Source organism: Pseudophryne corroboree, chromosome 8 (genome assembly GCF_028390025.1).
Source record: "Pseudophryne corroboree isolate aPseCor3 chromosome 8, aPseCor3.hap2, whole genome shotgun sequence".
Taxonomy (NCBI): Eukaryota; Metazoa; Chordata; class Amphibia; order Anura; family Myobatrachidae; genus Pseudophryne; species Pseudophryne corroboree.
The window spans coordinates 434,585,726-434,600,415 of NC_086451.1; the positions used below are offsets into that span (position 1 = coordinate 434,585,726).

Here is a 14,690-nt window from a genome sequence, read left to right on the forward strand (position 1 = left end):
TGCAGAGTGTGACACCTCTAGAGGTAGTATACCGATCTAATGCAGAGTGTGACACTACTAGAGGTTGTATACCGATCTAATGCAGAGTGTGACACTACTAGAGGTAGTATAGTGATCTAATGCAGAGTGTGACACCTCTAGAGGTAGTATACTGATCTAATACAGAGTGTGACACTTCTAGAGGTAGTATACTGACCTAATACAGAGTGTGACACTTCTAGAGGTAGTATACGGACCTAATACAGAGTGTGACACTTCTAGAGGTAGTATACGGACCTAATACAGAGTGTGTCACTTCTAGAGGTAGTATACTGATCTAATACAGAGTGTGACACTTCTAGAGGTAGTATACTGATCTAATACAGAGTGTGACACTTCTAGAGGTAGTATACTGATCTAATACAGAGTGTGACACTTCTAGAGGTAGTATACTGATCTAATACAGAGTGTGACACTTCTAGAGGCAGTATACTGATCTAATGCAGAGTGTGACACTTCTAGAGATAGTATACGGAACTAATACAGAGTGTGACACTTCTAGAGGTAGTATACGGAACTAATACAGAGTGTGACACTTCTAGAGGTAGTATACTGACCTAATACAGAGTGTGACACTTCTAGAGGTAGTATACGGACCTAATACAGAGTGTGACACTTCTAGAGGTAGTATACTGACCTAATACAGAGTGTGACACTTCTAGAAGTAGTATACGGACCTAATACAGAGTGTGACACTTCTAGAGGTAGTATACGGACCTAATACATAGTGTGACACTTCTAGAGGTAGTATACTGATCTAATACAGAGTGTGACACTTCTAGAGGTAGTATACTGATCTAATACAGAGTGTGACACTTCTGTAGGTAGTATACTGACCTAATACAGAGTGTGACACTTCTAGAGGTTGTATACTGATCTAATACAGAGTGTGACACTTCTAGAGGTAGTATACTGACCTAATACAGAGTGTGACACTTCTAGAGGTAGTATACTGACCTAATATAGAGTGTGACACTTCTAGAGGTAGTATACTGATCTAATACAGAGTGTGACACTTCTAGAGGTAGTATACTGACCTAATACAGAGTGTGACACTTCTAGAGGTAGTATACTGACCTAATACAGAGTGTGACACTTCTAGAGGTAGTATACGGAACTAATACAGAGTGTGACACTTCTAGAGGTAGTATACTGACCTAATACAGAGTGACACTTCTAGAGGTAGTATACTGATCTAATACAGAGTGTGACACTTCTAGAGGTAGTATACTGATCTAATACAGAGTGTGACACTTCTAGAGGTAGTATACTGATCTAATACAGAGTGTGACACTTCTAGAGGTAGTATACTGACCTAATACAGAGTGTGACACTTCTAGAGGTAGTATACTAATCTATTGCAGAGTCTGGCACTTCTAGAGGTAGTATACTAATCTAATACAGAGTCTGGCACTTCTAGAGGTAGTATACTAATCTAATGCAGAGTCTGACACTTCTAGAGGTAGTATACTGATCTAATGCAGAGTCTGACACTTCTAGAGGTAGTATACTGATCTAATGCAGGGTCTGACACTTCTAGAGGTAGTATACTGATCTAATACAGAGCGTGACACTTCTAGAGGTAGTATACTAATCTATTGCAGAGTCTGGCACTTCTAGAGGTAGTATACTAATCTATTGCAGAGTCTGGCACTTCTAGAGGTAGTATACTAATCTAATACAGAGTGTGACACTTCTAGAGGTAGTATACTAATCTAATGCAGAGTCTGGCACTTCTAGAGGTAGTATACTAATCTAATGCAGAGTCTGACACTTCTAGAGGTAGTATACTGATCTAATGCAGAGTCTGACACTTCTAGAGGTAGTATACTGATCTAATACAGAGTGTGACACTTCTAGAGGTAGTATACTGATCTAATACAGAGTGTGACACTTCTAGAGGTAGTATACTGACCTAATACAGAGTGTGACACTTCTAGAGGTAGTATACTGATCTAATACAGTGTGACACTTCTAGAGGTAGCATACTAATCTATTGCAGAGTCTGGCACTTCTAGAGGTAGTATACTAATCTAATACAGAGTCTGACACTTCTAGAGGTAGTATACTAATCTAATGCAGAGTCTGACACTTCTAGAGGTAGTATACTGATCTAATACAGAGTGTGACACTTCTAGAGGTAGTATACTGACCTAATACAGAGTGTGACACTTCTAGAGGTAGTATACTAATCTATTGCAGAGTCTGGCACTTCTAGAGGTAGTATACTAATCTAATGCAGAGTCTGGCACTTCTAGAGGTAGTATACTAATCTAATGCAGAGTCTGACACTTCTAGAGGTAGTATACTGATCTAATGCAGAGTGTGACACTTCTAGAGGTAGTATACTGATCTAATGCAGAGTCTGACACTTCTAGAGGTAGTATACTGATCTAATGCAGAGTGTGACACTTCTAGAGGTAGTATACTGATCTAATGCAGAGTGTGACACTTCTAGAGGTAGTATACTGATCTAATACAGTGTGACACTTCTAGAGGTAGCATACTAATCTATTGCAGAGTCTGGCACTTCTAGAGGTAGTATACTAATCTAATACAGAGTCTGACACTTCTAGAGGTAGTATACTAATCTAATGCAGAGTCTGACACTTCTAGAGGTAGTATACTGAGCTAATGCAGAGTGTGACACCTCTAGAGGTAGTATACCGATCTAATGCAGAGTGTGACACTACTAGAGGTAGTATACTGATCTAATACAGAGTCTGGCACTTCTAGAAGTAGTATACTTATCTCATACAGAGTCTGACACTTCTAGAGATAGTATACTGATCTAATGCAGATTCTGACACTTCTAGAGGTAGTATACTGAGCTAATGCAGAGTGTGACACCTCTAGAGGTAGTATACCGATCTAATGCAGAGTGTGACACTACTAGAGGTAGTATACCGATCTAATGCAGAGTGTGACACTACTAGAGGTAGTATACTTATCTCATACAGAGTCTGACACTTCTAGAGGTAGTATAGTTATCTAATGCAGAGTGTGACACCTCTAGAGGTAGTATACCGATCTAATGCAGAGTGTGACACTTCTAGAGGTAGTATACTAATCTATTGCAGAGTCTGGCACTTCTAGAGGTAGTATACTAATCTAATACAGAGTCTGACACTTCTAGAGGTAGTATACTAATCTAATGCAGAGTCTGGCACTCCTAGAGGTAGTATACTAATCTAATGCAGAGTCTGACACTTCTAGAGGTAGTATACTGATCTAATGCAGAGTGTGACACTTCTAGAGGTAGTATACTAATCTAATGCAGAGTCTGACACTTCTAGAGGTAGTATACTGAGCTAATGCAGAGTGTGACACCTCTAGAGGTAGTATACCGATCTAATGCAGAGTGTGACACTACTAGAGGTAGTATACTGATCTAATACAGAGTCTGGCACTTCTAGAAGTAGTATACTTATCTCATACAGAGTCTGACACTTCTAGAGGTAGTATACTGATCTAATGCAGATTCTGACACTTCTAGAGGTAGTATACTGAGCTAATGCAGAGTGTGACACCTCTAGAGGTAGTATACCGATCTAATGCAGAGTGTGACACTACTAGAGGTAGTATACCGATCTAATGCAGAGTGTGACACTACTAGAGGTAGTATACTTATCTCATACAGAGTCTGACACTTCTAGAGGTAGTATAGTTATCTAATGCAGAGTGTGACACCTCTAGAGGTAGTATACCGATCTAATGCAGAGTGTGACACTTCTAGAGGTAGTATACTAATCTATTGCAGAGTCTGGCACTTCTAGAGGTAGTATACTAATCTAATGCAGAGTCTGACACTTCTAGAGGTAGTATACTGATCTAATGCAGAGTGTGACACTTCTAGAGGTAGTATACTGATCTAATGCAGAGTGTGACACTTCTAGAGGTAGTATACTAATCTATTGCAGAGTCTGGCACTTCTAGAGGTAGTATACTAATCTAATGTAGAGTCTGGCACTTCTAGAGGTAGTATACTAATCTAATGCAGAGTCTGACACTTCTAGAGGTAGTATACTGATCTAATGCAGAGTGTGACACTTCTAGAGGTAGTATACTGATCTAATGCAGAGTCTGACACTTCTAGAGGTAGTATACTGATCTAATGCAGAGTGTGACACTTCTAGAGGTAGTATACTGATCTAATGCAGAGTGTGACACTTCTAGAGGTAGTATACTGATCTAATACAGTGTGACACTTCTAGAGGTAGCATACTAATCTATTGCAGAGTCTGGCACTTCTAGAGGTAGTATACTAATCTAATGCAGAGTCTGACACTTCTAGAGGTAGTATACTGAGCTAATGCAGAGTGTGACACCTCTAGAGGTAGTATACCGATCTAATGCAGAGTGTGACACTACTAGAGGTAGTATACTGATCTAATACAGAGTCTGGCACTTCTAGAAGTAGTATACTTATCTCATACAGAGTCTGACACTTCTAGAGGTAGTATACTGATCTAATGCAGATTCTGACACTTCTAGAGGTAGTATACTGAGCTAATGCAGAGTGTGACACCTCTAGAGGTAGTATACCGATCTAATGCAGAGTGTGACACTACTAGAGGTAGTATACCGATCTAATGCAGAGTGTGACACTACTAGAGGTAGTATACTTATCTCATACAGAGTCTGACACTTCTAGAGGTAGTATAGTTATCTAATGCAGAGTGTGACACCTCTAGAGGTAGTATACCGATCTAATGCAGAGTGTGACACTTCTAGAGGTAGTATACTAATCTATTGCAGAGTCTGGCACTTCTAGAGGTAGTATACTAATCTAATGCAGAGTCTGACACTTCTAGAGGTAGTATACTGATCTAATGCAGAGTGTGACACTTCTAGAGGTAGTATACTGATCTAATGCAGAGTGTGACACTTCTAGAGGTAGTATACTAATCTATTGCAGAGTCTGGCACTTCTAGAGGTAGTATACTAATCTAATGTAGAGTCTGGCACTTCTAGAGGTAGTATACTAATCTAATGCAGAGTCTGACACTTCTAGAGGTAGTATACTGATCTAATGCAGAGTGTGACACTTCTAGAGGTAGTATACTGATCTAATGCAGAGTCTGACACTTCTAGAGGTAGTATACTGATCTAATGCAGAGTGTGACACTTCTAGAGGTAGTATACTGATCTAATGCAGAGTGTGACACTTCTAGAGGTAGTATACTGATCTAATACAGTGTGACACTTCTAGAGGTAGCATACTAATCTATTGCAGAGTCTGGCACTTCTAGAGGTAGTATACTAATCTAATGCAGAGTCTGACACTTCTAGAGGTAGTATACTGAGCTAATGCAGAGTGTGACACCTCTAGAGGTAGTATACCGATCTAATGCAGAGTGTGACACTACTAGAGGTAGTATACTGATCTAATACAGAGTCTGGCACTTCTAGAAGTAGTATACTTATCTCATACAGAGTCTGACACTTCTAGAGGTAGTATACTGATCTAATGCAGATTCTGACACTTCTAGAGGTAGTATACTGAGCTAATGCAGAGTGTGACACCTCTAGAGGTAGTATACCGATCTAATGCAGAGTGTGACACTACTAGAGGTTGTATACCGATCTAATGCAGAGTGTGACACTACTAGAGGTAGTATAGTGATCTAATGCAGAGTGTGACACCTCTAGAGGTAGTATACTGATCTAATACAGAGTGTGACACTTCTAGAGGTAGTATACTGACCTAATACAGAGTGTGACACTTCTAGAGGTAGTATACTAATCTATTGCAGAGTCTGGCACTTCTAGAGGTAGTATACTAATCTAATACAGAGTCTGGCACTTCTAGAGGTAGTATACTAATCTAATGCAGAGTCTGACACTTCTAGAGGTAGTATACTGATCTAATGCAGAGTCTGACACTTCTAGAGGTAGTATACTGATCTAATGCAGAGTCTGACACTTCTAGAGGTAGTATACTGATCTAATACAGAGTGTGACACTTCTAGAGGTAGTATACTAATCTATTGCAGAGTCTGGCACTTCTAGAGGTAGTATACTAATCTATTGCAGAGTCTGGCACTTCTAGAGGTAGTATACTAATCTAATACAGAGTGTGACACTTCTAGAGGTAGCATACTAATCTATTGCAGAGTCTGGCACTTCTAGAGGTAGTATACTAATCTAATGCAGAGTCTGACACTTCTAGAGGTAGTATACTGATCTAATGCAGAGTCTGACACTTCTAGAGGTAGTATACTGATCTAATGCAGAGTGTGACACTTCTAGAGGTAGTATACTGATCTAATACAGAGTGTGACACTTCTAGAGGTAGTATACTGACCTAATACAGAGTGTGACACTTCTAGAGGTAGTATACTAATCTATTGCAGAGTCTGGCACTTCTAGAGGTAGTATACTAATCTAATACAGAGTCTGACACTTCTAGAGGTAGTATACTAATCTAATGCAGAGTCTGGCACTTCTAGAGGTAGTATACTAATCTAATGCAGAGTCTGACACTTCTAGAGGTAGTATACTGATCTAATGCAGAGTGTGACACTTCTAGAGGTAGTATACTGATCTAATGCAGAGTCTGACACTTCTAGAGGTAGTATACTGATCTAATGCAGAGTGTGACACTTCTAGAGGTAGTATACTGATCTAATGCAGAGTGTGACACTTCTAGAGGTAGTATACTGATCTAATACAGTGTGACACTTCTAGAGGTAGCATACTAATCTATTGCAGAGTCTGGCACTTCTAGAGGTAAAATACTAATCTAATACAGAGTCTGACACTTCTAGAGGTAGTATACTAATCTAATGCAGAGTGTGACACTTCTAGAGGTAGTATACTGACCTAATACAGAGTGTGACACTTCTAGAGGTAGTATACTGATCTAATACAGTGTGACACTTCTAGAGGTAGCATACTAATCTATTGCAGAGTCTGGCACTTCTAGAGGTAAAATACTAATCTAATACAGAGTCTGACACTTCTAGAGGTAGTATACTGATCTAATACAGAGTGTGACACTTCTAGAGGTAGTATACTGACCTAATACAGAGTGTGACACTTCTAGAGGTAGTATACTAATCTATTGCAGAGTCTGGCACTTCTAGAGGTAGTATACTAATCTAATGCAGAGTCTGGCACTTCTAGAGGTAGTATACTAATCTAATGCAGAGTCTGACACTTCTAGAGGTAGTATACTGATCTAATGCAGAGTGTGACACTTCTAGAGGTAGTATACTGATCTAATGCAGAGTCTGACACTTCTAGAGGTAGTATACTGATCTAATGCAGAGTGTGACACTTCTAGAGGTAGTATACTGATCTAATGCAGAGTGTGACACTTCTAGAGGTAGTATACTGATCTAATACAGTGTGACACTTCTAGAGGTAGCATACTAATCTATTGCAGAGTCTGGCACTTCTAGAGGTAGTATACTAATCTAATACAGAGTCTGACACTTCTAGAGGTAGTATACTAATCTAATGCAGAGTCTGACACTTCTAGAGGTAGTATACTGAGCTAATGCAGAGTGTGACACCTCTAGAGGTAGTATACCGATCTAATGCAGAGTGTGACACTACTAGAGGTAGTATACTGATCTAATACAGAGTCTGGCACTTCTAGAAGTAGTATACTTATCTCATACAGAGTCTGACACTTCTAGAGGTAGTATACTGATCTAATGCAGATTCTGACACTTCTAGAGGTAGTATACTGAGCTAATGCAGAGTGTGACACCTCTAGAGGTAGTATACCGATCTAATGCAGAGTGTGACACTACTAGAGGTAGTATACCGATCTAATGCAGAGTGTGACACTACTAGAGGTAGTATACTTATCTCATACAGAGTCTGACACTTCTAGAGGTAGTATAGTTATCTAATGCAGAGTGTGACACCTCTAGAGGTAGTATACCGATCTAATGCAGAGTGTGACACTTCTAGAGGTAGTATACTAATCTATTGCAGAGTCTGGCACTTCTAGAGGTAGTATACTAATCTAATACAGAGTCTGACACTTCTAGAGGTAGTATACTAATCTAATGCAGAGTCTGGCACTTCTAGAGGTAGTATACTAATCTAATGCAGAGTCTGACACTTCTAGAGGTAGTATACTGATCTAATGCAGAGTGTGACACTTCTAGAGGTAGTATACTGATCTAATGCAGAGTGTGACACTTCTAGAGGTAGTATACTGATCTAATGCAGAGTGTGACACTTCTAGAGGTAGTATACTGATCTAATGCAGAGTGTGACACTTCTAGAGGTAGTATACTGATCTAATACAGTGTGACACTTCTAGAGGTAGCATACTAATCTATTGCAGAGTCTGGCACTTCTAGAGGTAGTATACTAATCTAATACAGAGTCTGACACTTCTAGAAGTAGTATACTAATCTAATGCAGAGTCTGACACTTCTAGAGGTAGTATACTGATCTAATACAGAGTGTGACACTTCTAGAGGTAGTATACTGACCTAATACAGAGTGTGACACTTCTAGAGGTAGTATACTAATCTATTGCAGAGTCTGGCACTTCTAGAGGTAGTATACTAATCTAATGTAGAGTCTGGCACTTCTAGAGGTAGTATACTAATCTAATGCAGAGTCTGACACTTCTAGAGGTAGTATACTGATCTAATGCAGAGTGTGACACTTCTAGAGGTAGTATACTGATCTAATGCAGAGTGTGACACTTCTAGAGGTAGTATACTGATCTAATGCAGAGTGTGACACTTCTAGAGGTAGTATACTGATCTAATGCAGAGTGTGACACTTCTAGAGGTAGTATACTGATCTAATGCAGAGTGTGACACTTCTAGAGGTAGTATAGTTATCTAATGCAGAGTGTGACACCTCTAGAGGTAGTATACCGATCTAATGCAGAGTGTGACACTTCTAGAGGTAGTATACTAATCTATTGCAGAGTCTGGCACTTCTAGAGGTAGTATACTAATCTAATACAGAGTCTGACACTTCTAGAGGTAGTATACTAATCTAATGCAGAGTCTGACACTTCTAGAGGTAGTATACTGAGCTAATGCAGAGTGTGACACCTCTAGAGGTAGTATACCGATCTAATGCAGAGTGTGACACTACTAGAGGTAGTATACTGATCTAATACAGAGTCTGGCACTTCTAGAAGTAGTATACTTATCTCATACAGAGTCTGACACTTCTAGAGGTAGTATACTGATCTAATGCAGATTCTGACACTTCTAGAGGTAGTATACTGAGCTAATGCAGAGTGTGACACCTCTAGAGGTAGTATACCGATCTAATGCAGAGTGTGACACTACTAGAGGTAGTATACCGATCTAATGCAGAGTGTGACACTACTAGAGGTAGTATAGTGATCTAATGCAGAGTGTGACACCTCTAGAGGTAGTATACTGATCTAATACAGAGTGTGACACTACTAGAAGTAGTATACTGATCTAATGCATAGTGTGACACTTCTAGAGGCAGTATACTGACCTAATACAGGGTGTGACACTTCCAGAGATAGTAAACATACTGCTCTAATACAGAGTCTTCCAGAAGATACACATCTTATACAAAGTACAACACTTCTCTATATAGGTGGCATACTGACCTATTGCTGTCACTTCTACATGATGCACACTGTCCTACATCATAGTCTGACACATCTAGAGATGGCATACGGATATAATCCATACTGTGGTAAATGTTTTCCAGAGCGGAATGCAGAACAGCAACTTGCAGCCATGAGAAGAGGTATCAATCTGGATAGAAAGTGACAATTTACAGTAGTTTCTGTAATACAGTCTGCAAGTAGGGGCATGTCAGAGGAGGCAGCGAGTGCACACAGCAAGCACACTCTCCCAGACTCTTTCCTCCTCTCCTCCCTGACATGCAAACACCTGCCTGCTGCTGACAGACTAGCAGACAGAGCCGTCACTCCTCCACTTCTCACCTTATTTCCTCATTATCCCCCTCTTCCCACTCTACTCTCCCCTGCCCCCACCACTGAATGCCCCTCACTCACCATGTTACCCCCAGAGTGGTCCTTCTCCACCTGCCCACTCACTTGTCCAGTGGGCCAGGTGTTACTAGGAGTGGGCCATGACCAGGTCTCTCTCTCCCTGGGGACAGACAGGAACTAAACTATCTGTATATGAGTCTCTCTCCTCCTCCTTCTCCTGTTGTATCCCTCCTCCCCCACCTAGCATGGCATTCTCTGGCCTCTCCTCCCTCCATTCTCCTTAACTCGTTCCCTCACTGTCATAATCTTCATTTCTCACAGTTTATAAATTCCCTGACACTCCTGTATACTGTACTAGCCCTATCTGGGTCCTGTGTGCCCGTTCCAGAATCTAGAGCTGGCATTTCATGCATTTTATTTTTCTGTGAGAATAAGGACTAGAAATATTCATTGTATTATGGAATAGACTGGTTTCAGACAAATTACATATATTATCAGATAAGACCAGCTAGCGGCAGGACTAAAAGATTCAGTATGTTTGCATTGCAAATACTGTACATATACATTTATATAGATTTATAGAGCAACAGACAGTAGTGTGCATTATTCATACAACAGTATAGAATACATACCTGTAGATTAAATACAAAAACAACACAACAGGACAAGACCGCCCAGAAGAGCTTGCAATCTCTTATGAAGGATGCTATGGGGTTAATTTAACCTCTAAATTGGGAATTCCAGTTTGCAGCCCTGTAGGGATGCCTATTAAAATACACAATTTAGGGGCTACCGTATGTACGGCAAAGGAAGACACTAAGAGGGACAGTGGAGAAGTTGCCCCATCAACCAATCAGCAGCTCTGTATAATTTTATAGTATGCAAATTATAGATGCTACTTCAGTGCTGATTGGTTGCCATGGGCAACTTCTCCACTGGCCCACTTCTCCGCTCTTATCACTGCTCAGTAAATGTCCCTCTAAAGGTCCATACACATGGTGACATTCAGACCTGATCGCACGCTGCCGTTTTTCGCAGCGCAGCGATCAGGTCACTACTGCGCATACGTATGCACCGCGATCGTACGGGTACAAAGCGGATCGTTGCTGGGCGATGGATTTAACAAAGAATCTATTCGCACAGCCGATCGCAAGAAGATTGACAGGAAGAGGGCGTTAATGGGTGTCAACTGACCGTTTTCTGGAAGTGGTTGGAAAAACGCAGGTGTGTCCAAGCATTTGCAGGGCGGGTGTCTGACGCCAATTTCGGGACCGGACAGGCTGAAGTGATCGCAGTGGCTGAGTAAGTTCAGACCTACACAGAAACTGCACAAACTGTTTTTGTACTGCTCGGCTGCAGAGACGTTCGCACACTTGCACAGCTAAAATACACTCCCCACTTTGGCTAAGTGACAATTTTGACTATCTTTTACACAAAATAGTCAAAATTTACTTGCCTGCACAGTCTATCTAAGCATGCGATACCGACCGCGCGGACTGCGCATCGGGTTTGCAAGGTTACTTTCACCTTGCAATCTGCACTAACTTTCTTTCCAATTTTGACTATATAGTCAAAATCGCAAAGAAAAATCTCACCGTGTGTACACACCTTAAGCTGCGGACATCTCCACTAATTTTATTGCCCGTATGGGCCTGACTCAGAGGTGTGACGTTGGAACATACCTCCCAACTTTCCCAATTCCAGCAGCAGAACAGTCCTGCGTTTTAGGCACTGTCCCGGGGTCCCACACATGGCCTCAGTGTCCTGCGGGTTCAGAGCCGGCCCTAACCAATATGATGCCCTGGGCAAGATTTTTGCTGGTGCCCCCTAGCACCACCCCTAAATCTGCAGGAGATGCCTGGCATGAGTCAGCTGTCAGCTCTGCTAACGTCGGGTGCCTTTTGTTTATGAAAATGCATCATATTATTTGCATTGCTATGTGGCTAGGATGCACAAGCAGCTTCTGCTGATTAAAATGATATGCAACATGCATATATTCTGTGTGCGACTGTAGCTGTATCTGCATACGAAATGCTACATTACAGTGATTTCTAGTAATACACTGCAACGTAGCATTTCGCATGCAGATACAGCCGCAGTCACACACAGAATATAGGCATGCCGCATATCATTTTAATCAGCAGAAACTGCTGGTGCCCCTTAGCATACCAAATGCCCTAGGCATTTGCCTAGTTTGCCTATGCCTAAGGCCGGCTCTGTGCGGGTTGGGGGAGCACTCTGTAACTGCTGCTTAAGTAATTAAGTTGTTCATACAGTAGATTTGAGTCTTCTACTGGTGTGCCTATATAACTCTGCAATATCAATACCTGCACAGTGCACACACATCATTTCCAACATCAGGCTATTACTGTTTATGATCAAAGAAGCAGTCCCCGAAGCTTTCGATGGGAACCGCAAAAAATGCTCTACCTTACCAAGCTCCATCCTTACCTGAATGCGTCTATTCACCGCTGCTCCGCTAAGCAGGGCAGCAAGTGACAGGAGCAGAGATGGCGCTAGCCGCTCAGCAAAGGGATGCAGTGCAGGGAGACGCGCAGCTGAAGAGGCGCTCTCCCTGCTCTACATCCCTGCTGCTGCTGTCTGCCGCTGCGCCTGTCACATTGGATGACAGGTAGCGGCGCCGACAGCTTACAGCGCGGCTCCCTCCCCCTCGTCCTCCCCAGAGAGAGTAAGCAGTGTGCGGCCTCAGCCCACACACAGCGCCGCTGCCGCCGACATCCCGTGCTGCCTAGAGGTCTGGGAGCGTGGCCTAATCGCGGGAGCCGTAGCCACGCCCCTTTATGGAAAAAAATATATATTTCCTGTGCCGAGCAGGGTGGGTGCAGTCTGCAGTGCCTGATCCCTGAGCTCCCAGCCCTCAGCCAGGGTCAATTCGAGGGGGAGGTGTGATCAGTGTGATCACTCCCCTACCCATACAGGAACAGACAGAGGCCCAGCAGCAGCAGCCCCTCTGCAGCACAGCACACTGCATGTGCTGTGCTGCCGAGAGCTGTTGCCCAGTAAGGTGGGAGGGGGGTGGGAGTGCAGTGGACCAGGGACCCCGTCGGGTCCCTCCATCAGTCCCAGGCCCGGGTAATTAGTACCCGCTCCCTCCTCCCCCTCGGGGTCACTGACAACATCCTACAGAGCCACTGGAATAACGGAGCCTGCGAGAACCCGGAGAAGGGAGAGGAGGAGCAGCGCCCAGCCGGGACCTCCTGCAGGTACCGAGCCATACTGTGGAGGGAATGAAGGCTGTACCTGGCATAGGAGGTCATTCAGAGATGAATGCAAATCGCTGCATACGCAGCCGGATCTGCGTTCATCTCTGCACATGCTCAGGGCCGCCCAGCACAAAGCAAGGCTATCCAGCATGTGTAGCGCCGCCTCCCGATGCATCCGCAATTACATTGACGACGCATCTGATCTAAGGTTGACCCCTGGTAGCGCAGCATGGCTGCGCTTTCAGCAGCCTTTTTTTTTTAAGCAGCTGTGTTTGACGTCATTCAGCCTCCCCGAAAATGGTCCCGGCCCGCCCCCGTTTTTTCCAGCGCCTCCCACGCAATGCCTTAACCCTGCTGCGCTTTCGCCTGTCAATCACATTGGGGTCGCCTTAATGTATATGCCCACTGCGCATGCACAGTTTGCTGCCACCAGCAAACTGTACTGCGGGCCACTAATGTGGCGGGGGCTAAATGACCCCCATAATGTGTATAATGGGCTGTACATGGTATAATGGGCTGTACCTGGCATAATGTGTATAATGGGCTCCACCTTGGATAATGTGTATAAGCAGCTCTACCTGGCATAACATGTATAAGGTGCTCTACTGTGGCGTAATGTGTATTAGAGGCTTTTACTCTAGCGTAACATGTATAAGCGGCTGTCCTGTGTGGTGTAATGTGTATAAGGGTACTAGTGTGCAATGTAATGTGACTAACAAACAGTACTGTGTAGTGTAATGTGACTGACGGACACTACTGTGCAGTGTAATGTGACTAACGGACACTACTGTGCGGTGTAATGTGACTGACGGACACTAATGTGCAGTGTAATGTGACTGACGGACACTACTGTGCGGTGTAATGTGACTGACGGACACTAATGTGCAGTGTAATGTGACTGACGGACACTACTGTGCAGTGTAATGTGACTGACGGACACTACTGTGCAGTGTAATGTGACTGACGGACACTACTGTGCGGTGTAATGTGACTGACGGACACTAATGTGCAGTGTAATGTGACTAACGGACACTACTGTGCAGTGTAATGTGACTAACGGACACTACTGTGCAGTGTAATGTGACTAGTGAACACTACTGTACGGTGTAATGTGACTAACGGATACTACTGTGTGGTGTAATGTGACTAGCAAACACTACTGTGCTGGGGAGACGGGGTCATATTAATATGTGCTGTGTCATAATGTGTGCTGGGGGAAGTGGCATGTGTGAAAGGGCGCCCTACCTGGCGGAAAGTGTAAAAGGGAACTCTACCTGGCTCAGTGTGTAAAAGAGGACTCTACCTGGTGCATTGTGTAAAAGGGTGCTCTATCTGGAATAATGTGTGACTTGTTCTACCTGGCATTGTAAAAGGGGCTCTACCTGGCAAAATGTGTAAAAGGGACTCTACCTGGCATTGTAAAAGGAGACTATACCTTGCGCAATGTGTAAAAGGGTGCTCTACCTGGAATAATGTGTGACTGGCTCTACTTGGTGCAA

The 14,690-nt window shown here is 43.0% G+C and overlaps 1 protein-coding gene across 5 annotated transcripts in view; it reads right to left on the reverse strand.

The window, feature by feature from the left end:
* The window catches only part of DDR1 (discoidin domain receptor tyrosine kinase 1), a 105,069-nt gene that overhangs the window by 55,499 nt on the left and 34,880 nt on the right, over positions 1-14,690 (reverse strand). The window contains exon 1 of one of the 5 annotated variants that reach the window (XM_063938021.1): positions 10,031-10,152. The exons of 2 other annotated variants lie outside the window; for them this stretch is intronic. Coding sequence is in view for 2 of the 3 variants with exons in the window: in XM_063938017.1 (XP_063794087.1) it covers positions 9,617-9,699 (83 nt within the window). In the remaining variant the exon portion in view is untranslated. Of the gene's footprint in view, positions 1-9,616; positions 9,727-10,030; positions 10,153-14,690 lie in introns of those variants that run through there. 2 more of the 5 variants (XM_063938017.1, XM_063938020.1) reach the window with 2 other exon arrangements.